At 42.0% G+C, this 24558-nt stretch overlaps 1 protein-coding gene across 1 annotated transcript in view; it reads left to right on the top strand.

Moving 5' to 3' along the window:
* Positions 1-24558, top strand: part of LOC5568022 (small conductance calcium-activated potassium channel protein) — an 806025-nt gene that overhangs the window by 264288 nt on the left and 517179 nt on the right. The window contains exon 3 of the mRNA XM_021853723.1: positions 11567-11668. Coding sequence (XP_021709415.1) covers positions 11567-11668 — 102 coding nt within the window. The remainder of the gene's footprint in view (positions 1-11566; positions 11669-24558) is intronic.

The raw sequence follows: 24558 nt of genomic DNA, 5'->3' as shown, positions 1-24558 counted from the left end.
ATCCGCCACCCAATTGGCGTTATTGAGTGGTACTCGATACGGTTCAGCTATTATCGCAACGTCGCACTTAGTTTCTGTTGTCGACTGCCAAAACAGTTGCTGTGCGGTGTCGCAGTGATTCAGGTTGATCTGCGTTACCTCCGTTACTGTTGGGCTGCGATCGCCTTTTGGTACGCGCGGCAATTGAAGCTACCCGTCGAATGGGTGTTTCCTTCCTCCGATGAGCAGAGCAAGCACCTTGGTCTATTCTTGCAGTCTTTCCCAAAGTGACCTCTATCTCCACATTTCCTGCACAGTTCGGTTCTGTCTGGGCCTTTACAGCTCGTCCAGGTATCTGCACTCAACAACTGCTTCCTGAGTAAGTGCTCTAACGTCCGCCTCGTTCGCCAATGATTTCGCGACTAGCTCCTGATAGGCCGAGCTCTTGATCGCTGGGTCACTCTTCAGCTCAAACAGCATTTCCCCTTTCTGGGTGCGCCGCGTCCTAATCACGTTTTCTCCGAGGTCCTTCAAGTTCGGATCGTCCTTAATTTTCCGAAGGATATCTGCGTACGTTATTTGGTCGTTTGCCTTAACAAGTATGGCATCCCCTTTCGACCACTGCGGACGTCGCTTCGCTTTCTTCTTCCCGTCCTTTTTCTTCTCCACCTTCTCATTCTGTTTCCTTTTTTTATCTTTGGCGTTTACGACGGTTTGCCATCCTTCACCATTCTTGTCTTTTTTCGGCACATTTTTTCCTTGATCGTTGCGCTGCTTTTTTGGGTCTTCCTCTTCTCCTGGTGACTATCTATCTCGCTTCTTCGTAGGCTTGTCACTACGTACCTTTGGGGTCCTAAGCTTGTCAGCCGCTGCTTGCTCCGTAACCTTCTTCAGTGATTTTTCGGCAAACTCTGCCCTCATGATCAGCGCTTCCTGCTCCTTCATGGCAGCGTTGACAGCGGATTTGATGCTCGTCAGCTTGCTCTTGATCACAGTATGCACATTGTGCCGGTCCTTAACGAACTGGATGAGTTCATCGACCTTATTCTTCACCTCAGTCAACCTCAAGTTTTCAGGTAGTTGGCTTGGATTTCTCTACAGGTTTCTCCAAGGAGTATTCCAGAGATAGTTACTAGTTGCTCGTGCACATATTACATGATCCGCGCGATCATTTGTGCAACTTACATGAATGTTCGTACATTGCACGCACTGTGGAATCGAAGCTTATGACTTCTTACAAACTAGATTCATACACTTTTCACATGAGAAATAAATTGAAATTGCACCAGAAAATCTCAGTGGTGGAATATTCGGTGTATATATTACACTTCCGGCCATGTCCACCGATATCTAAATCTTTGTGCTATTCCACTGCACAAAACTGGCAAGATTTTAGGAATTCATCTATTGGGTCACAACAGGTGAGCAAATGAAAGCCAAAAATTCGCGTGAACCCAAACTTATGCACGGGAGTGTAAGTATGAATTTTCAACAAACTATGAATGGTTCGTCACTGTGAGTGTCGACACAAACTCTGATTCATGAATTATTTATGGTTCACATTTTTTTAATTTTCGGAACACCCCTTTTAACCTTTATTTTTGTAATTAAAAAAACTTTGAATGGTTCGACACATCAAGTGTAGACTTGCGAAAAGTTCACTTTATTCAACAAACTTTAAATGGTTCGCCACTGTAAGTGTCGGCATAAGAATAAGAGTGTTCTATGATGTCCCAACCAAATTTGTTTCTTTTCAAATGAGTAAAATATAATAACACATGCTTTCGTCCTGACAGCTGTAGGAATGTTACATTTAGGTATTTGTTCATCAAACTTTGAATGGTTCGTCACCTCAAGTGTCGGCAAAATTTTCCACTACATAGAAATTGTTCATATTAAATGAAAATATTATATTTACAAATAAGCATGTATATATCTCACAAATCATTATTTATCATGGTCTAATCGCTTATCAAAGTGAATCCTGTGACCCAACGATCCTTCCCATTAACAAACATCCCTCCCAGTAACCTTTGTGGAGATGCAGAGGCAAACACGGTCTCCAAAAAGCAAAGGTTACACACTAACATTCCTTCCCCCAATCCCACCTGACTGCAAGGACGTGGCCGGCGCCGATATTGACCCTGTATAAATAGAGGCACTGAATTATGCACACTGAAGAAGATTATGGCCAATCCCAGCCGAACTTCTAGTTGATTCTTTGTGCATTTTCACTGACTTCGGTCAATCACGGAATAGCAACCATTGATATGTGTAGTCAGTCTAAGCTAAGCTTAGCTAATCGTGCCCCAGGCTATTGGACACATATTCATGTACAGAGGATTGTCAAAATAACTGGGACAGGCAAAAAATTGGTCAATTTTGGAACGCTGTAACTTTGTCACATATTGACCGATTTATATTCTTTAAGTATTACTGGACAGGAAAACATACGTAGTTTCAAGGTGCACCAACGGAGATAATGAGTGTTACAGCCTATACAAAATTTGTAAATTATTCATACAAAAAGCGTTACGAGGGGGTGGGTGGATGTCAAAAAAGACAATTTTTGGTGTTATGAAATTTGTGAATAAACCCCAGCAAGGATGTCAGTTAAAAATTCAAACTACTAATGGCCTCGAAGAAAGCAGAACTATTTCTGAAGCGAATGGTGGGCCAAGTGTTTGGATCGGTCTAGAAACAACCAAGATGTGGCCATTTTCAGGAACCAGTTCCAATAGCGGGTCCAGATGTCAGACTCACAGTATGTCGTGCGATCATAATTCTTCCATAGCTCATCATGAATTATCTTAAGGGGAAATTTTGGTTTAAATACCAAAACATATCATGTGACGGCTCGTTCTTCATGTTTTGTCGTAAATAGGCTAGTCGCAGACTCAAAACGTATTTTTAATCTTTTATGAGATAATTCATGATGCGCTATGGAAGAATAATGATCGCACGACATACTGTGAGTGGGTAAATCTTTCGATTCCAATCTTGACCCGCTATTGGAACTGCACAGATAAAAATATTTAAATTTCAATGTAGCAACTACCGAAAAGCTAAACATTACATATAATTTGCAATTGAATTAGATGGACAAATTGATGTGAAGATTTGCGAAAAAGTTACACGTCTTCTCAGTGAGAATCGAACTCACGACTCCCCGATCTCTAGTTGGGGCGCGTTAACCACTACGCCATGAGAGGACTCATGAACGCAGAAGTTAACCTGAATTCGATTTCAGCTCAATAATCACGTGGTCCTCTTTCGCAAAGTGCACCTCTTTCGGAAGAATTAGATGCCCATCCAAACACAACGCTTTCTATATATATCCAATGCCTAGCCCGAGAGCGCATTGTTTTTTTAGATATAGGAATAGCACACTACACTAGCCAGCAACTGCGCTGGCTGACGTTTCTATTGTGTGGGCTTCCAATGGGTCGCGACGTTCTCAAACGACCGGTTACGGAACATGAGTCCGTTGCTCGATAAATACTTGTTTTTAATTATGAATCGTGGTTTACGGCCAACCAGGCATTGGATATATATAGAAAGCGTTGTGTTTGGATGGGCATCTAATTCTTCCGAAAGAGGTGCACTTTGCGAAAGAGGACCACGTGATTATTGAGCTGAAATCGAATTCAGGTTAACTTCTGCGTTCATGAGTCCTCTCATGGCGTAGTGGTTAACGCGCCCCAACTAGAGATCGGGGAGTCGTGAGTTCGATTCTCACTGAGAAGACGTGTAACTTTTTCGCAAATCTTCACATCAATTTGTCCATCTAATTCAATTGCAAATTATATGTAATGTTTAGCTTTTCGGTAGTTGTTAAACTTCCACTCGGCTGGTTGGCCGTAAACCACGATTCATAATTAAAAACAAGTATTCAATGTAGCGTTAACACAAGAGTATAGTAAAAGTAATTCAAATCAAAATCAAATATTGTTACAGCATCACGTTTAATTTTCAACTAAAGATGCTTGAATGTTACATGATAGAGTAAATTTGAAGTGCATTCGATTGAAAATTAAGCGATTTTTCGTTGACATTTATGTTTATTTTGATGCTCCAAATATGTGCATGAAAATGAACTGAAATTTACAACATATTTTTAGCTGTGTGTTTCCTGAAAAATGGCCACATCTTGGTTGTTTCTAGACCGATCCAAACACTTGGCCCACCATTCGCTTCAGAAATAGTTCTGCTTTCTTCGAGGCCATTACTTACTTTATACTTGATGATACTTGACGTTCCTCCGACATGCAAGCTACAAGCCCAGCCCACCGCAGCCTGCCGTGTTTTATACGCTTAACAATATCCATTTCATTATAGACTTGGTATAACTCGTGATTCATGCGACGCCGCCAGATGCAAAAATTGTCCAATTTACCGCCGAGTATTGTTCGCAGCACTTTACGTTCAAAGACCCCAAAAGCTCTCCGGTCGACCTCTTTGAACGTCCAAGATTCGTGGCCATACAGAGCTACCGGAAGAATTAGAGTCTTGTACAACGCGAGTTTGGTCTTCGTCTGTAAGCTGCGGGACTTTAGCTGGTTACGAAGTCCGTAAAAGCCCGACTCGCAGCTGCAAAACGCCTTTTAACGTCGCGGGTAACATCATTATCGCAAGTCACTAGAGTTCCAAGGTATACAAATTCTTCAATTACTTCAAAAATATCACCACCTATCACCACCTCACTACCAACATCACCAATGGGCCCACGATGTCTACCAGCGACCATGTACTTTGTCTTCGTGGTATTGATAATGGGCCCAATTCGCGTTGTCTCCCTTTTAAAAGGCACGTATGCCTCTTCAACGGCTCAGCGATCAATCCCGATTATGTCGGTATCATCCGCAAAACCAAGGAGCATATACGAACGTGTGATAATAGTGCCATTCCTATGCACGCAAGCTCTCCTTATTGCTCCTTTTAACGCTATGTTGAACAATAGGTTTGAAAGTGCATCGCCATTAGTAGTTTGAATTTTTAACTGACATCCTTGCTGGAATTTTTTCGCAAATTTCATAACGCCAAAAATTGTCTTTTTTGACACCCACCCACCCCCTCGTAACGCTTTTTGTATGAATAATTTACAAATTTTGGATGAGCTGTAACACTTGTAAGACACCTACCCACCCCCTTCAGCGTTATGAAATTTGTGAATAAGCCCCTGAAATTAGGTCACAAACTTACTGCATAAGACATCCCTCCAGAAATCCGGATTTTCATCAGTATCCGGTAACCATACACACCAAAAAAATCTTATATTTAACGTAACGTAATATTAGCCTCAATCATGCAAAGCCATTTCTCATGTATTATTCAATGATAAAACCTATAAACACATCTATTATATACAACATTGTTACCAAAATCCTTAATATTGAACGCGAAACGTCTTCTCTCGAAGAATGTTGCATGCAAAACGGCACGGTTTACATGATTTTCACGCTGAAAATTCAATCATAAATAATGTACATGGAATGACAAGCCGTCGATCCATCCATGTGCATTATTTTTGACAGAATATTCATCGTAGAATCATGTAAACTGAGAATTCTTGTTTGCAATTTCACTTTCAAGATGCAAGAAAGCATGCAACATTGGCGAATGTTGGACGGAAGATCATGAAATGTTTCAGTTTCACTCAAGTTTGCAAGCATTATCGAATGCAATGAGACAGTTTACATTAATTATCGTTGAATGTTCAGTTGCAACTCGTTTTACATGATTATCATAAAGAATTACGTGCCATGTAAATTTGAGAATTTTTTGCTGTGTAGATTATCTCAGTTGAAGCACTTCGAAACTACGTTAGTTTTCCTGTCCAGTACTTCTTAAAGAATTGAAATCGGTCAATATTTGACAAAATTACAGCGTTCCAAAATTGATTATTTTTTTGCCTGTCCCAGTTATTTTGACAGCCCCCTGTAGGTTATTTTACACGATTTGTAGTGTAAATTTGCTATAAGTCTGACATTCCCTTTATGTGCATGTAAATGTTATGATAATTGAAGATTTTTCTGATTTTTTTTTTTAATTTTAGCTTGAAATCTGTATCTAATGAAGATATCTTGAGATTATAGCAACAAAAAAGTATGAAATTACAAGACTTTTTAGACTCCAGTATTGAGATTCTGATGTAAAATCAGAAAATCTTACATAAATACCTTCTCAAAGATACCAAAATAAGTTCAAAAGATCAATAACCGAATCAAATTCCGGATTTTTTTTATTATTTTCGCAAGAATCCAAGAATGGCTTGAATAATCCCAGAATTGTTATAACAAATCTAGAATGTCTATCAGAATTTCTTCATAAATTCCGGAATTCCAAAAGGAATCCGAGAGTCTTGGATGTCACAATTCTCATGTAATGTTCAATACTACTTAACAAATACCCGAATTCCCACAAACATAAGAGATTTCTGAAAAACAACATAATTATCGTAATGCCAAAAACCACGGTAATCTTACCGGAATCTAAAATTCTTTTTGAAATCTTAGATTTTTGAAAGTTATTTCAAAAATATCTTTCGAAATATCATAGCTGACATTATTTTCCCATGATTTTCACTCAAATTTTAATTTTTTCATTCAATTCTCGCATAACTTGTGATCTCGCCTTTAAAGCCATTGGTAACCGAGTGTGCAGCTTGTTGTTACCGAGCAAACGAACGAATTCCCACGTTATTCAACAATGTCACGATGAAGAAAAGATCCTCCTCTATATCCCAGTGGTGATAGTTTTCATCCTGATCCATTCATTTGCTTCGAAACAAGGAGCTACACACTCAGTTACCAATGGCTTTTAGGGCGAGATCACAAGTTATGCGATACTTCAACAATCTCTTTTTGTACATATATTTCAAGTTAATAAACATTTGACCAAAATTTGGTTCAAATCGGTGATGGTCGACTCTACGTGTGTCTCTATCGGTACATACTTGCTATGAAATAAATCATATGCATTACAGATTATCACTGATTTTTGATTGATTGATTGGTGTTCAGAACATGTTCTTTAATATCACAATTAAGGTAGGTCATTTTTATATAGTAAAATCAAAATGTGTAATTCTTCAGTTGCATCGCCGAATTATTCATTAGAATTACTTTTAAAATTCGAGCGGAATCCATCAAGGTGGGGGAGGGGAAGGTGATGTTTTAATGAGCTTGAAGTTTATATGAAGACAATTGATCAAATATAGATGAAACCTGTTCCAGTTGCATTTCTACCAAAGATGGTGTTTAATTCTATGAATTTATTCGTAAGTGATTTGCAGATTCTCCAATCTACAAAGTAGAGCCTGCAACAGATAGAAAGGTTTGAATAACTACAACTTTGGGAAGCCCACATTTAATATTTAAATTGGAGAATCTTCATGTCACTAATTAAAGAAATTCATCGAGTGCTGTGTGACTATTTTCTAAAAATGTTATTGAAACATATCTTCGGACGATTTTTTCATACAAACTTTTAGATTCATGAGCCCTCTCTTAGACATGATGGATTAAACTCAATCTTCAACAATAGTTTTTTGGGATCCATGTGATAATATATGGGAGTGAACCTAAAAATTTGTGTCATCCATATCGCCATTCTTGGAATATCCCTTTCATTTGGACAAAGGTTTGTTCTGTAATTTTCGTAATTTAAATTTCAAAATCTATAGTTTAATACTGCGAAATTGGCAGCACTCATATAACAGCTCTCAGATATAACAAAAAAAATCTGCTTGCTCCACGACAAGGAAGTTGCTGTGTTTGCTGCCCATTCCATTGGTTCATTCAGTTTTCCTCGCTGTTTACGACAACAGCGCAAGCAAAGCGATAAAGTGAAAGGCGTCGAAACAGTGTTGAGATTAGTGCATCGTGCTTGTCTGCCGTCGAAAGAAAATGGGGAAAACTGTTTACTTGAACTCTAGCGAGGGAAGGCTCAAGTGCGAAAGAAAATCTTCCGCAAGCACGATTCGGCGGTGAATGATGCGTTCATTTATTACCCCTCTTAAAAAATCGATACTCATCTAAGTTTCCAGTTAACTCTTTTTTATCTAATGCTATATATCTATACATGCTTTCTCAACTGTACCATTTCTTTCGTTTAATTTTCACTGAACGTTTATCTTTCGATCTATCTATTCTATTCCCGGTTCTATTTCCATTTCTTCGGTTTCATCCAACTCGCATGGAATTCGTTTCTTCGGCGGCCGTGCAGCTCGTTGCACGCAGAAAGGAAAAGGAGAAAGAAAAGGTGTGTGGTTTCAGTTATTCCAGTTTGGCATATATTACACCGTAGTTGAAAACCACAAAAAAAAAACAAATTATCGTCATCAACAGATGGGTTTTGAGCACAATAGCTGTACAGTCAAAGATGTTTAGCTTTAGATTTTTATCCACGCGAACAAATTATGCAACGGAAGAACGATGAATCGCAATCGTTTGGTATCAAACTGTACATAACCATTTAGAACACCTGCGCTTTTCTAGTGTTCATAAAATGAACAACACCAACACATGCTATGTATATATTTTGCCAAATGGTAACCTTTTAGATTATAAGATTTTATAATAAGGCGATAATGTTCCAACCTCTGATATGTTATATCACTATTTGCTTTTGGAATTTGGTTAAGGAGCTACTTAGAGTGATTTATTATCACAGTCAACTCTCCATAACTCGATATTGAAGAGACCATCGACTTAGGAAGGTATCGAGTTACAGAACACAACTGCAAGCGTGATAAGATGTTGACATCTAAGCCGAAAGAGTTGCTTTAAATGGCTCCAAATATGCGATCTTTTCTTCAGAAACTTTACTTTTAGTGTGACTTTATTGGTTGAACCACCGTTTTCATCTCGGGACAAAAAAAGATTCTTGAAGGAATTTATAAAATATTTCTGGTCTGTTTTTGTTTATGCAACAATAGTTTAGAAAAATTTGCATTTTACACTTTATTACAACGTCTGTAAAATAATGTACGATATTCTCATCATTCAGCATTTCATTGACTCAAATATTGTTCCAGCAGCTACATTTAAAAATAGTGTAAAATGTTCAAAGAGTTTCAAAGTGAGTTTTCAAAGTAAATTTTAATATTTCCATTTTGAACCCACATTTTATCAAATATTTCTCGAAACTTGTTTAATACTATATGCTTACCTGCTAAATTTCTTCGTTCAGTTTTACTGAGCATTTCATTAAACAAAATCAAAAATTTCAATCAAATGTGTTACCCAAAATTTACCCAGCATTAATATGAGTTTACCTAGAATGCAGAAAATATCTCAGTTTTTTCCATTATCTCCAGACCGTCCTCCTATTTAAAGAAACAAATTACTTCTCTTCGATATTTTTTCTGGACATATTGGAAATGTCAGAGGAGAATCAGATATTCAAAGCATATTTCTGAATTAATTGGTGGTTGTAAAGAAATCTAAGATCATTTGTGAATAATTTGGAATTTTGAAAAAGTATACGAACAATTTAGGAAAATTTAAGAAAACACAGGAAATTCTTAAAATATTTATAAAAAAAATTGAGGATCGCCGATAATTCTTAGATTATTTCTGAATTGTTAGTATGTTTTTTGAAACCCAGAGAAAATGTATGGGCAAAAGTATGTTCCTGAATTTTTCTGAAGTATTAAAAGCCTCCTGAAAACTCTGAGATTAAATTCAAACATATTGGTAGTGCTGAAGAATAATAAAAAAATCTTAGACTATTTCTGAGGATCACTTTGAGATTGTTTTCTAATTATTGATGAATACTTTGGAATTCTGAAAAGGGGCTGTCCATTAACCACGTGGTCAGATTTTTGGGGTTCCAGACCACTTCCTCCTTCCCTCGTGGTCATTTATCCATACAACAATTTTAAAATTTGTATGGACCGTGGTCATTGGTCAGACCCCTCCCCTCCTCCCATGAATGTCCACGTGGTTTATGAACGACCTCTTAAAGGTTCCAGCAAATAGGATAGCCATAATTTCCTAGATTATTTAGGAACTATTTGAAAATCACAGATTATTTTAGGATTGTATGTATGCGAAACGTCTTTGTGTGAAATGTCCCACCCCCGGACATGATTTGAGTACCTATATCTATTCATAGTCCACATAAATACCTATTTGACTATATAAGAACGGTTCAGATTACTCATATGGTTATGAAACTACAGGTCTTAAAAGTAAGGGTCTCTAAAGGGACTTTTTTGACAGATGTAGCAGCTTCCCGGTGGCCACAGTGACCAACTCCGGAGCTCCTGGAGGGTTTCTGAAAATAGACATATATGCCTTTCATTCAAGCTCAACAAAACTGAAATAGTCCAACACACTGATATTTGCGAGCTGCTTGAATTGTTGAGTCGATGTAAGAGTTAAGATTGGGACTAGGGGAAGGTTAAATGCGACTCCAATTAATTTACACCAATCAATCTCTACAAATCACCATCTATGCTGGATTACTTAAGTTGTGGTATAAGAAGACTCATCTGTCTTATTTGAATGAATATATGATCTATCTGAAAAAAAAAATAATTTGAATAATAAACAAATACTTCTAAACTCTACAGAGTGTTTGATTTCAATACATGATCTTGTATATATTAAAACAAATATCAAATTTACTATTTTATCTCAAATTCCGAACATGACTCATATTGATATTTTCACAAGAGTGTGGAAAAGTTTGAGTGTTTTCCTGGAAAAATCATTATACCAAGTCTAGTGTTTGGAATATGAGTCTTGTTCGAAATTTGAGACAGAACGGTGGTTGACGAGTTATTCATCTGGTTCATAAACAAACCAATAGAATATAATCGATCACTCCAAGTGCGTACTTAATGACCTTTCTCGTTCAATGTAAGAAACCAATACCTTCACCTCAGAAATATTCAATCACAATTGCACCTCACTATAGGAAACCCCGCACAACCAACATTTATCAGCCACGTTGTCGAACATCCGTCTTATTCGTGTAATCGTGATGTCGAAGGAAAAATCCTTCGCAAGAGAAGTGAAGACAGATTTCCTTTATGCAAATCATGAGCTTTCTTAACTATAAGTTTATGTAAATGGATTTTTTTTCGTTTTCTCGGATGTTTGTTTTATTTTTCGTCCTGCTTTTACTCCGGTGCAAGGATTGCTTCCAAGTTTTGTCACGAATGGTGAGAACGTGAGCGTCCATACTTGGATATTTGTTTTGAATCAATTTGCTTAACGTTTAGTTTTCCGCTGTGAATACGAATGGCAGCATCAATTCTAAGGGGAGTTACAGAACTGTTTATAACTATTTGCTTAGGACGTTTTTTCATTAAACTTGCTTGTAAATTAAGTAAAAACCAACCAATGTTTTCCTTCTTCTCTGTTTTTTCTCTCTTTTCTCTTTTTATATCTCTCCTTCTACGACTTTGCCATCTTTCCTGTGGTGTGGTTTGACTTCCACGCACTTTTTCGATTGACATTCAATCGAACCAAAAAAATCATGAAAATCATTGCCCTTGGGTCTCGTTCGAAATTGAACCAAAAATCTGACTGGCTGCCGAACGAACAAACGTAAAAATTGACCCCGCGCTCACAAGGGTGTGCTACTCTGCCCACAGACTCTGTCGCAAAGTAGGAGAACTCGTCTGCGGAGGGCCTTCACCGAGGCTACAAATGAGACCGTCAATTACGCTAAAACGGTATTTGAAAAAGCTCATAATACTACTACTTATCAGCAACCAAACTTCTCTGCATTCATATAGACACTATCTTTAGTTGATCTTTCTCATGCGACCACCTACCTATATAGTGCTAGTCCTGTTTCCCATAGTCTCGTCCTTCATCTTCTCTATCTATAATTCTGTCACATACGGCTGGGTCACTCCATGTCAAAGCGATGCTTCAAACTTTCCAGTAGTGTTAGGTTATGGAATAGATTATATACAGAACAGGGGAACAAAATTAGGAGATCGTATTCCAAAGATAGGGGATAATTTAAATAGTTAGAAATTTGTAAACATAAATACATTTAAATTTAGTGAAAAAAAGTTAGTTTCGTAACACACAAAATGAGCATCATTATATATTACTTTATGAACAGAATAGCAGGCATAAATTCTTTAAAACATTACATTAATTTCTCATATCATCATGTTCTGTGTTTCATGTGCTGTAACTTTATAAAAAAAAAATACTGATAGACGAAAGCAAACTGCTAGGACGTTAGCTAAAAACTTCGCTAGGAATTTTGATCGTTTTTATAGTTTGTACAACTTTGTAATTGTCCCATTTGTCAGGGAAATGCGACAAATTAGAAAAAAAAAATGTTTAATCATCAACCTAAAATACATAATAAGCTAAGCACTATCTGGAATTTTCGTTATGAGTGTTCAAAGCTAATCTTTTATCGTCAGGAGCTTTCATATTTCGAATTTGTTCTTATAATAGTTCTCACTTTTTCTAAATTAATCTACCAAGAATTTTTGAAATAGTTCTATTTAGAGTTTCCATCTCGGGACAAAACATCCAGGAATTTCCCGTATACCGGTATTAAATTTCTGAAATCGCAAAACTCCTGGGATTCCTGGGATGAATGTAAACACCAATAAACACATATAATCTAATGCTAAACAATACCACTTTATGCCAAATTTTGCCTATCTCAAAAGAAGATATAGTTCACCATATTAGAAATAAGGAATAAATTCATCGATCTGACATGGAATGCCCGGCGACCTCTACCACATCAGACAGTTTAGCGTAGCTTGAAACTACAAAGAAATACTTCCCTTCAAGTGACACCATTGCCTTCTTCATACATTTCTTCTTTTAGCAAGTTGATGATCGATCGTAGCTCGGTAGTAGTGCAGTAGTAGTTGAACCGAATTTTCCAGTAGTGTTCATGGTTTTACCAGTTCAGCCAAGTTGTAGTATCTAGTTGGTTTGCGAATGCTATTTTTGCAGCCAGGAACGCCTTTGTTTCGTATTTCCCCGCCCCGTAATCGAAGATATGAACTAGAAAATCACACCTCCACTTCACCACACCACACCACACACGTGAACTTTGTGTCTCGTCCTGTATATAGTTCTTGCGGTAGATGACTATGGTCTGTTTCCACTTTGATGGTTCACTTTAGATTGGTGTAGTCTTCTCTGCGCTTCAAATTGCTTTTCAGTCGTTTATGGTTGCCTCAGTTTTTGGTAAACGTGTCCCACTTTATTGGATCACTCGGTGCACCACAGACACAAACAGATGAACTGTACACATACATATTGATACGTCCTATTGACACTTTGTTGCGTGTAGTGGCTGCCACTGTAAAATCAAATTAGTAGTTTACGCTATATGACAGAGTCCTACATATAGTATGCGGCGAAAAAAAAAATCAAAGTTTTTGTTTTCAACACAACGGTTTACGGAACGTTGAACGGTTCTAAGGAGATTGAAGAATTAAAAATGTGTTTCTTGTCATGGTTTGGAGAACGAAGTCCTGACATTGACTGATAAACGTGCACCAACGCCGCATACTGTAAATTGTAAATAATGTAAATATATTTCAGAATGCTTATCATAAAATACTTTTTAAGTGTATTTCAGTGCAAGACTGTAAATTCCTAGTAAATATCACAAAAATATGCTTCATCTTGATTAAGGTAAGTAAACTTTTGAGAAAAAACCATAAATCATTTCCAAAATCAGCCTTAATGTCATATGATACCAATTGTAATCTAAAATATTGATTATTTGAAGGGAAGCCAAGCAGAAACTTAATACCTACAACATGAAAACTGATTTCGTAATTAGTTCGCAATTACTCAATTCCAGTTGATTCTTTGTGCATCTTCACTGACTTCGGTCAATCGTGGAATAGCAACCATTGATATGTGTGGTCAGTATATGCTAAACTAAGCTATATAATGTTTATACATTCAATAGAACGAGCCACGAGTACATATTGAACCCATTGATCCTACCATCAAAGTTGACACTTAACTCACACTTCAGTGGATGCGGTGCTAAATGGATAAACGAAAACGGACCAATGAGAGTCATTACCTTTTTGATTTGATCCCAAAACAATTATAGGACAAAAGTGGTAGATACTTATAGAAATTATGGCTAATCTGAGTACCAGATGTGACTGTAATTCATCGAGACCCTACTTACTTACTTATTTGGCTTTACATCAATTATCTTGATAAAGCCTCGCCAACAATATTTCGCCAATTCCCTCGGTTCATGGCCGCTTCTCTCCATCCTCGACTGTGACCCACGCTCTCCAGGTCCTGGTGTACCTGGTCAATCCACCTAGCTCGCTGCGCCCCACGCCTTCTTGTTCCGACCGGATTCGTGGCGAACACCATCTTTACAGGGTTGTTGTCCGGCATTCTTGCAACATGCCCTGCCCAGCGTATCCTTCCAGCTTTAGCTACCTTCACGATACTGGGTTCGCCGTAGAGTTGAACGAGCTCGTGGTTCATCCTTCGCCGCCACACGCCGTTCTCCTGCACGCCGCCGAAGATCGTCCTTAGCACTCGGCGTTCGAAAACCCCAAGAGCTTGCAAGTCCTCCTCGAGCATAGTCCACGCCTCATGCCCATAGAGGACTACCGGTCTTATGAGCGTTTTGTACATCGTGCATTTGGTGCGGGGGTGAATCTTTCTTGACCGCAGTTTCTTCTGGAGCCCATAGTAGGCACGACTCCCGCTGATGATGCGCCTTCGTATTTCCCGACTAACATTGTTGTCAGCCGTCAACAAGGATCCGAGGTAGACGAACTCGTCCACCACCTCGAAGGTATCCCCGTCTATCGTAACACTGCTTCCTAGGCGGGTCCTGTCGCGCTCAGTTCCGCCAACCAGCATGTACTTTGTTTTCGACGCATTCACCATTAGCCCGACTCTTGTTGCTTCGCGTTTCAGGCGGGTGAACAAATCTGCCACCGTTTCAAATTTTCTCCCAATAATATCCATGTCGTCCGCGAAGCAAACAAATTGTCCGGATCTCGTGAAAATCGTGCCTCGACTGTTAAGTCCGGCTCTCCGCATGACACCTTCAAGCGCAATATTGAATAACAGGCACGAAAGTCCGTCGCCCTGTCGTAGTCCCCGCCGAGACTCGAACGAACTGGAGTGTTCGCCCGAGATCTTCACACAGTTTTGCACACCGTCCATCGTTGCTCTGATCAATCTTGTGAGCTTCCCGGGAAAGCTGTTCTCGTCCATGATTTTCCATAGCTCTATGCGGTCGATACTATCGTATGCCGCCTTGAAATCGATGAACAAATGGTGCGTAGGGACCTGGTACTCACGGCATTTCTGGAGGATTTGCCGCACGGAAAAGATCTGGTCCGTTGTCGAGCGGCCGTCGATGAAACCTGCTTGATAACTTCCCACGAACTCGTTTGCTATAGGTGATAGACGACGGAAGAGAATCTGGGATAGCACTTTATAGGCGGCGTTTAGGATGGTGATTGCACGATAATTTTCACACTCCAGTTTGTCGCCCTTTTTGTAGATAGGGCATATAACGCCTTGCTTCCACTCCTCCGGTAGCTGTTCCGTTTCCCAGATTCTGACTATCAGCCGATGCAGACAAGCGGCCAACCTGTCCGGGCCCATCTTGATGAGTTCGGCTCCGATACCATCCTTGCCAGCGGCTTTGTTGTTCTTGAGCTGTTGAATGGCATCCTTAACTTCCCCCATCGTGGGAGCTGGTTGATTTCCGCTGTCCGCTGTGCTGACGTAGCCATCGCCTTCGCTGTCCTGACCTTCTGTGCCTGTGTTCTCTGCGCCATTCAGGTGTTCATCGTAGTGCTGCTTCCACCTTTCGATCACCTCGCGTCCGTCCGTCAAGATGCTCCCATCCTTATCCCGGCACATCTCAGCTCGCGGCACGAAGCCTTTGCGGGATGTGTTGAGCTTCTGATAGAACTTCCGCGTTTCTTGAGAACGGTACAGCAACTCCATCTCTTGGCATTCCACCTCTTCCAGGCGGCGCTTTTTGTCCCGGAATAGGCGGGTTTGCAGTTTCCGCTTCAGTCTGTATCGTTCCACGTTTTGCCGCGTACCATGCTGCAGCATTGCAGCCCGCGCTGCATTCTTCTCCTCTAAAACCTCCTGGCACTCCTCGTCGAACCAATCGTTTCTTGAGCTCCGTTCCACATATCCGACAACGCTTTCGGCAGCGTCGTTAATGGCTGCTTTGACTGTCCTCCAGCAGTCCTCAAGAGGGGCCCTATCGAGCTCGCCCTCATCCGGCAACGCTGCCTCAAGATGCTGCGCGTACGCATTGGCGACATCCGGTTGTTTCAGCCGCTCGAGATTGTACCGGGGCGGGCGTCGGTACCGTACATTGTTGATGACGGATAGTTTTGGGCGCAGTTTCACCATCACCAGGTAGTGGTCGGAGTCAATGTTGGCGCCACGATAGGTTCTGACGTCGGTTATGTCGGAGAAGTGCCGTCCATCGATCAAAACGTGGTCGATTTGCGATTCTGTCTGCTGAGGTGATCTCCAGGTGTACCGATACGGGAGGCTGTGCTGGAAATAGGTGCTACGAATGGCCATGTTCTTGGAGGCGGCAAAATCTATCAGTCGTAGGCCGTTCTCGTTCGTCAGCCGGTGGGCGCTGAACTTTCCAATCGTCGGTCTGAACTCCTCCTCCTGGCCAACCTGAGCGTTCAAATCTCCTATGATGATCTTGACGTCGTGGCTTGGGCAGCGGTCGTACTCGCGTTCGAGCTGCGCGTAAAATGCGTCCTTGTCATCATCAGTGCTTCCGGAGTGTGGGCTATGCACGTTGATTATGCTGAAGTTAAAGAATCGGCCTTTGATTCTTAACTTGCACATTCGTTCATTGATCGGCCACCACCCGATCACGCGCCTTTGCATATCACCCATCACTATAAAAGCTGTTCCCAGCTCGCGTGTGTTGCCGCAGCTCTGGTAGATGGTATGATTACCTCTAAACGTTCGCACCAATGCTCCTGTCCAGCACACCTCCTGCAGCGCTACGATGTCGAAACCGCGGGTCTTCAGTACATCGGAGAGTATGCGAGTACTTCCAATGAAGTTGAGAGATTTGCAGTTCCACGTACCGAGTTTCCAATCGCTAGTCCATTTTCGTCGCGGTGGTCTTTGCCGATTGTTCCGGTCCGTATTCTCTCGTTGACGTTCCTGTGCTGATGTGTTTTTACGGCTGGCTTGCAGGGCCTGACACCAACCCCCTAGATTTCCGGAGGACCATTCCCCCTAAATGTTCGGAGAGCCATAGTGCGCAGTTTAGCTTAGAGTCCTTTTCTGGCACTCGGACGATGATCAGCCGCCCCTGACATGGGGAACAGACGCTGTTGTGAGCCGCTCCTAACGTGGAGTACAGACGCTCCAGGTTTGCAAAAGCAAACCCCCCCTTCCCTGTCAGCATACGACCAAAGTTCCCACCGGGGGTTGGTTACCCGATCTTCCCCAAGGTTACTCGTACCCCGGCCAGTACCACGAGGAGGTAGGGATAGGAGTTGCTGGGCAAGAGGCTAAGGACCGCACAAAGGGGTCTATTTTATTCCTGCAGGTACGCGAGGTACCAATGGTACGCCATGCCCAGCCATTTACCGCGCCATCGAGACCCATTGAACACCATCAATGTCCCATAAAACCAACTGTCCATTGAGACTGATTAATAATGGGTCGCTCCGTTAATCTTCCGTCGATATCACCGCCTTCTCGTGCACTACGCAAAGCAAGCAAAAAAATGTCTCCCCCATATCACCATGACAGAATCGGCTAATTACAGAAATAGTTCAAATGCCTTTCTTTCGATGAACATTTCACTCACTTTACCTCCTTGCTTTATTTGCTGAAAGTGAAAATAGACTACGTATTCTGGCTGAATTACGTTCACTCGCGTCATTGTATGCTTGTCGAACGTTTTGATGCCGCATTTATTTGATGTACATGTAATTTTTCACCTCGTTAGAGCGAGGGAAAAAAACGGGCGTGTGTTAAAGGATGCCATCACTAACAATGAATCAGCAAACCTGTCAGTGGGTTGCATATGTGTGAATGTTTTGATTTTATTGGATCGGAAAAATGCCATTTTCATGTTTTATGTCTGACGTTAATGTATCAGCGGTAAATTAGTTTTGAAGCAGAATATTTTTACAATACGAAACTTCAGGCACACAGAAAAAAACTATTGAGAATCAATCAAAAAGCAATCGTATATATATACAGTTGTGCCAGAGAAACATAAATAAGGCCATTTACATATCGTGACTTGTGATCTGTATTTTTTTTTTTTGATTGAGTGCTCTTTAGGATATTTGTAAATTCAACACCCTGACAGCCCTACATGATTTTTCTCTTGAAACCCTTCTATGATTGATTTGGTCTGAACTGACTCTAGTCATCTTTGTAGCCAACTGGTTACTCAAGCTGATTTTGATTCTGATCATGTCCCTGTTACATTTCAAATATACCATGAAGCGAAGTTCAAAAGTTTGCTATGTAGTTTCAAAACGCGTACAATTTTGATAAAGAACTCACTAGTCCAATTGAAAATCAAGTTAATCAGGATTTCGAAAGCATTCTCTTATGAAGTACTTATTAATTACATAGAGTATTCAATGTTGATACATTGGAACTAATGTCGAATAAGATTATTAATATTTTCAGACATCAATCGCACTCTTTGCTTACTCTATGCTTCTGTAAATTGAAACAAATCTAGAGCTTAAAAGTCTTTTATCGAAGCAGAAATCTAACCCTGATACTTTCAGCTTTTCTAGGTATTATAGCCGTGGACGACAAAACAAAGCTGAGGCAAGTTCCAATTAATGGTTATATTGAAACCATATACATAATTCCAGAGTTCTCGTTAGGTGTTCTGATAATAATTGAATCAAACAGTCTTTGTTCTCACTATTTAAAACATTTACCGCCGGAAGCGAAATTTGCACCTAGAAAAACTGCACTCTTTCATCAAACTACGCATTGCGTGCGAAAGTTTCATGACGATTAACAACCTAATAGCTGCTGAACAACACACTTTATCACGAATCTGAAAACGGTCATGAATGAATTTGCTAACGCAACAACTAAACAGTGCTCTCGCCTAACCAACATCTAGAGCTTGGCGACAGCAAACCGCTTCATTAACAACCTTCTGCACAAACGAAAAAAAAAACAAGCGAACAAAGAGAGTCCTGGGACACATTTAATGGTCCGAATGAGAACATCAAATTGAATATTAATAAGAACCTCAATCTACGTCGAAGCCGAGGACGACCGGTTCCCAGTGTGGTCTTGTTGGATGGGGTTTTCAAAGTGCAGAGAAAGTGGTGCAATCGCTCCCTAATGAAACCGCGAGCGAATCAATCTTACAGAGCTGCAGCAGCATCGAGGAGTTTTCTATGCTGTGCAACAATGGTCGGGCTTCATACAAAAAGGTGGCTAAGACTACCCAACGATTTTAAGATTTTGTATTATTTTCTAAGAGATATGGTTTGAAAATTAGAACTGTTTTTACATTTGTAATTAAATCATGTATCAATGTACGAATGAAAAAAAAACTTATGTTGTTTGTGAATGATCAATTAAGAATCAATGAAACAACTAAAAGCATATAAATATGGCATTTCTTCGCTCAAGATGACAAAAATAGTTTTGGACAAACTTTAAGTTTTCCCGCCCATTGTGCTGTGAGCAGAGCATCAGCGGCCACATGCTTGGTAATTCATTTGCACGACCACCAACCACCGTGTAAGAGATAAAATGCAGCATCTAATTCATCGCTTATGCACGGTGGTTGTCACTGCAAAGTCTTTCACGCTGAGTTAGCCCGAAACTATGTGACACCATCGGTTTCTTCTCAAATGGTGCAGCAGCCAAAGTTTTCCAGTCAATCGCGTTGTCGGGTTTTTGCCAGTGGCAAATGAAGTGGTTGTCGATGAGTTTTCTTATCTCTCCAGTCTAACGAGATGAAAAATTCTATGATTTTAAATTTAAATTACTACTGGCAAATTGGTTCCTACTCAGTGCTTAATTATGAACAAGTTGGACCCAAATATTTTATATACTTTGAAATACTTTCCAACTTATCGTCCAAATCATCCAAATACAAACTGTTGGCAAGACAGATAATTTGATTTGAATTACTAAAACACTTTCTTTTTCTGCACTACCGTTTTGATTCATATTACGGACACTTAAGGACTCAGGGAAATATAACCCAGCATAGAGCATATAAAATTTATGTGTTAGCGACTTATGTTAGCTACGCAATCAGATCCTTAGCTACGCCATTAACCTTAGAAATCTAAGCTTGTTATTTTAAATATATATTCATTAGTCTTCCAACCTTCGAACCAGAAGCGCCTATTTTATTCAAGCTCTGCTAGAGGTTATGAGCCCATCCGGTAACCGGAAGAAGATTTCAAAAATTCAAGATGGCACCACCAACTGGAGCAAGTTCCGGATCTCAAGCTGGCGGCGGAAACGGCAGTCGACCCGAAGCGTTCGAGTTACGACGGGGTCCGTGGCGATGCCGGCCATAGAGAAGTTGAAGGGACGCGAAAATTACTCCACCTAGGCATTCGCGATGCGGGTGATACTGATTCGAGAGGGAAACTGGTGTGCCATCGAACCGGCGGAAGGTGAAGTTGTAGCTGCTGATGTCAAGATGCGTGCGCTGGCGACAATCTGTCTTAGTCTGGAGAGCTATAATTATAGCCTCGTCCAGGACGCGGCGGATGCAGCGGAAGCATGGAGGAAACTCGGTACAGCATTTCAAGACACCGCACCGGGTTGACACGGAAAATCGGCCTACTCCGGAAGTTGACGTCCATCCGGTTGGTGAGTAGCTCAAGCGTGGAGGAATACGTCAACGAGCTGATGAGCACCACCCACAAGCTTGCTTCGATTGGGTTCAAGGTGGACGACTCGTGGCTGGTGGCGTTGCTGCTGATGGGGCTACCAGAACATTACGAGCCCATGATTATGGGACTGGAGGCCTCCGGAGCAAATCTGACCTCGGATGCGGTGAAAGCGAAAATCCTTCAAGATGTGAAGTTCGAGAGGGGGCCAACGAACAGCAACGATGAAGGTGCACTGTACACGCGAGGCATGTATTCGACTAAATTCAAGGGGCAAGCCAAGAAGAAACCCGAGAAGACGTGCTTCAACTGTGGCAAGCCAGGCCATTTTGCGTCGAAATGTCCGGACAAGTTGGTCAGCAAGACGAAATCAAAGCCGAGCGGGCTCTGCAGTAATTTTTGCGATCGGCGATGTTCAAACAGACGCCTGGTACTTTGATTCAGGAGCGACGTGTCACATGGCCAGACCGAACCAGGTTTTCATGGACGAAACAGCACTGCAGCACGCGGTGGAGACCGCGAACAATGGCAGCATGGAGGCCATGTCTAGAGGAACGGTTGCGTTGCAGATTTCGGATGGCACGATCGATGTTCACGGAGTGCTGAAAATTCCCTATTTGGCAACTAACCTGTTGTCGGTAAGTTCGATCTGCAAAAGAGGCCATACCATGAAATTCACTGCGGACAAATATGAAGTGCTGAATGAGGACGGTGAGCTGGTCGTTTTCGGTAAGGAAGAAGGCGGCCTGTACCGTTTGAATCAGTCGGAACGAACGTTTCTGGCGAATGGAATTCAGTTGTGGCATGGGAGGATGGACCACCTGAACGATTCAAGTCTGAAGCAGCTCAAGAATGTGTCCAATGGCGTGGATTTTCAAGGCGAGAAGGTGAAGGATTGCACGGTGTGTCTGAAAGGGAAACAATCACGAAGACCATTTCCCAAGAGCAAAACCAGCGCATCAGAACTGCTAGAGCTGGTGCATTCCGATCTCTGCGGACCAGTGGAGATTCCTTCCATGGGTGGCAGTCGATATTTTGTGACGTTTCTCGATGACGCAAGCAAGAGAGTGGCAGTTTACTTACTGAAGGCAAAAAGTGAAACCCTGGCGGCGTTCAAGTTGTTTCGAGCGAAGGCGGAGCGGCAAACAGGTAAAAAGCTAAAAATCCTCAGGACAGACAATGGGCGTGAGTACATGAACAACGAATTCCGGAAGACACTGGAGAAAGATGGCATCCATCATCAGAGGTCGTGTCCATACACTCCGGAACATAATGGCACGGCAGAGAGGATGAATAGAACCCTTGTGGAGAAGGCTAGATGTCTGCTGAACGATGCGCGCATGCAAAAAGAATTCTGGGCGGAGGTAATTTCGACGGCAGCATACCTGGTGAACCGATCACCGGCCAGGTCCATTGGGAACAAGACACCGGAAGAACTGTGGATTGGCAAAAGGCCCGATTTGCGGCACCTGAAGGTTTTCGGTACGAGTGTGATGGTCCATGTTCCCAAGGTAAAGCGTAGGAAGTTCGATCTGAAGGCGGTGAAGGGCGTTTTCATAGGCTATTGTGAGGACACGAAGGGATTCCGGGTTTACCTCCCGGAGAGCCACAAGTTCGAGATCAGTCGTGACGTGGAAGCGGTTAACGAGGACGAGCAGGTTCCCCGAACCGAGAGTCTTCAAGAGGTTCGACCATTGCAATTCATGGAGCTGTTAACTGAAGAGACCATTGTGCCCGTTGAATGTCCAGATGTGAACGCCAACAATTCCGATGATGAGGAGGAAGGTGCAGCAATCAACAACACGCTGGAGACGTCTGGCGATGATTTTGAAGACGCCTGCAGCGACCACGCGCTCCCACCGCAACAATTAAGACTAGTTGAAGAAAGTCAACAAGGGTTGAGGCGCAGCGGTCGGGAGCGCATTTGTCCAGGCAAGTATGATGATTTTGTAACTTGCGGTACGTTTTCTGGCGAAGTTATTCCCCCCCAGCCATCTGCTCCATCGATGCTTGTGGAGGACGTTCCACAGAGCTACGACGAGATCATACGGCGATCTGATCGTGATTGCTGGATCGCGGCGATGAAGCAAGAGATGGCGTCATTGAGCGAAAACCAGACCTGGACGTTGTCTAATCTGCCAGAGGGACGCAAAGCCATCCGAAACAAGTGGGTTTTTGCTATCAAGCGAGGACCTGATGGAAGCCTGGAGCGATATAAAGCGCGGCTTGTCGTGAAGGGGTGTTCCCAGAAGCCTGGAGTGGACTACGAGGAAGTCTACGCCCCCGTAGTACGCTATTCGACCATTCGGTACCTGATGGCGGTGGCAACGAAGTTCGACTTGGATGTGGACCAGATGGATGTGGTTACCGCATTCTTGCAAGGCGGGCTGGGTGACGAGCAGATTTTCATGGTCCAGCCTTAAGGATTCGCGGTTCCAAATGGCAAGGTCTGCAAGCTGAACAAGGCTTTATACGGTCTGAAGCAATCGAGCCGAGTATGGAATGCGAAGTGAAGCTGGACGAGGTGCTGCGAGAACTCGGCCTGCAAAGATCGCGAGTAGACACCTGCCTGTACTGGATGCTGGATGGAGAGAAAATGCTTTTCGTGACGATATACGTAGACGACCTATTGATATTCACAAACGACCAACGATTGAAGAAGAGGCTAAAGGATTTTTTGATGCAGCGATTTAAAATGAAGGACTTGGGTGAGGCCACACACTGCCTTGGCATTCGGATCCAGCGGGATCGACGTGAAGGCAAACTTTCGTTGGACCAACAGGCGTATATTGAGGAGATCGTTCGTCGTTTTGGAATGACGAATGCGAATCCGGTAGCAGCTCCGGCGAATCCGAGCGGTAGACTGGAAAAGTCGATGGCCCCGAAGACTGAAAGAGAGAAAATGGAGATGAGAGATGTGCCGTACAAAGAAGCAGTAGGATGTTTGTCGTTCGTGGCCCAGACAACTCGACCCGACATTGCGTTTGCTGTGAATGCGGTAAGCCAATTTTCATCGAACCCTGGCAAGCAGCATTGGGAAGCTGTTAAGCGTATCATCCGATACCTGAAGGGCACGGCTACGAAGAAATTACAGTACAAGAGGGACGAGAATGGACAACTGGTCGGATATAGCGATGCCGATTGGGGAGGAGATCCAGATAGCTGCAGATCGACAACCGGCTACGTCTTTACGATGCAGGGTGCTGCCATAGCCTGGAATGTGAAGAAACAGCCGACCGTAGCACTTTCGTCATGCGAGGCGGAGTATATGGCGCTCTCCCGGAGCATTCAAGAAGCCATGTGGTGGAGCAATCTTCGGTCGGAATTCACCGACGTTGGACCGGTTCCGATGTTCTGCGACAACCAGTCAGCAATCAGCATCGCAGGCAACGGATCCTATAATCCCAGGACGAAGCATGTTAGCATCCGCTATCATGCACGAGAGTTTAGAGAACGGCGTGGTCAAACTTGGCTACACGCCCACTTCGAGCCAACTGGCAGATGGATTCACCAAACCGCTGGCTACACCAAACCAGCAGAAGTTTTGCCATTTTATAGGCGTCGCAGATTAGAGAGGAGTGATGTGTAGTAACCAGCGACTTATGTTAGCTACGCAATCAGATGCTCAGCTACGCCATAAACCTTAGAAAGCTAAGCTTGTTATTTTAAATAAATATTCATTAGTCTTCCAACCTTTGAACCAGAAGCACCTATTTTAT

The sequence above is a fragment of the Aedes aegypti genome, chromosome 3 (assembly GCF_002204515.2).
Source record: "Aedes aegypti strain LVP_AGWG chromosome 3, AaegL5.0 Primary Assembly, whole genome shotgun sequence".
Classification (NCBI taxonomy): domain Eukaryota; kingdom Metazoa; phylum Arthropoda; class Insecta; order Diptera; family Culicidae; genus Aedes; species Aedes aegypti.
This window is presented reverse-complemented; position numbering and strand designations above follow the sequence as displayed.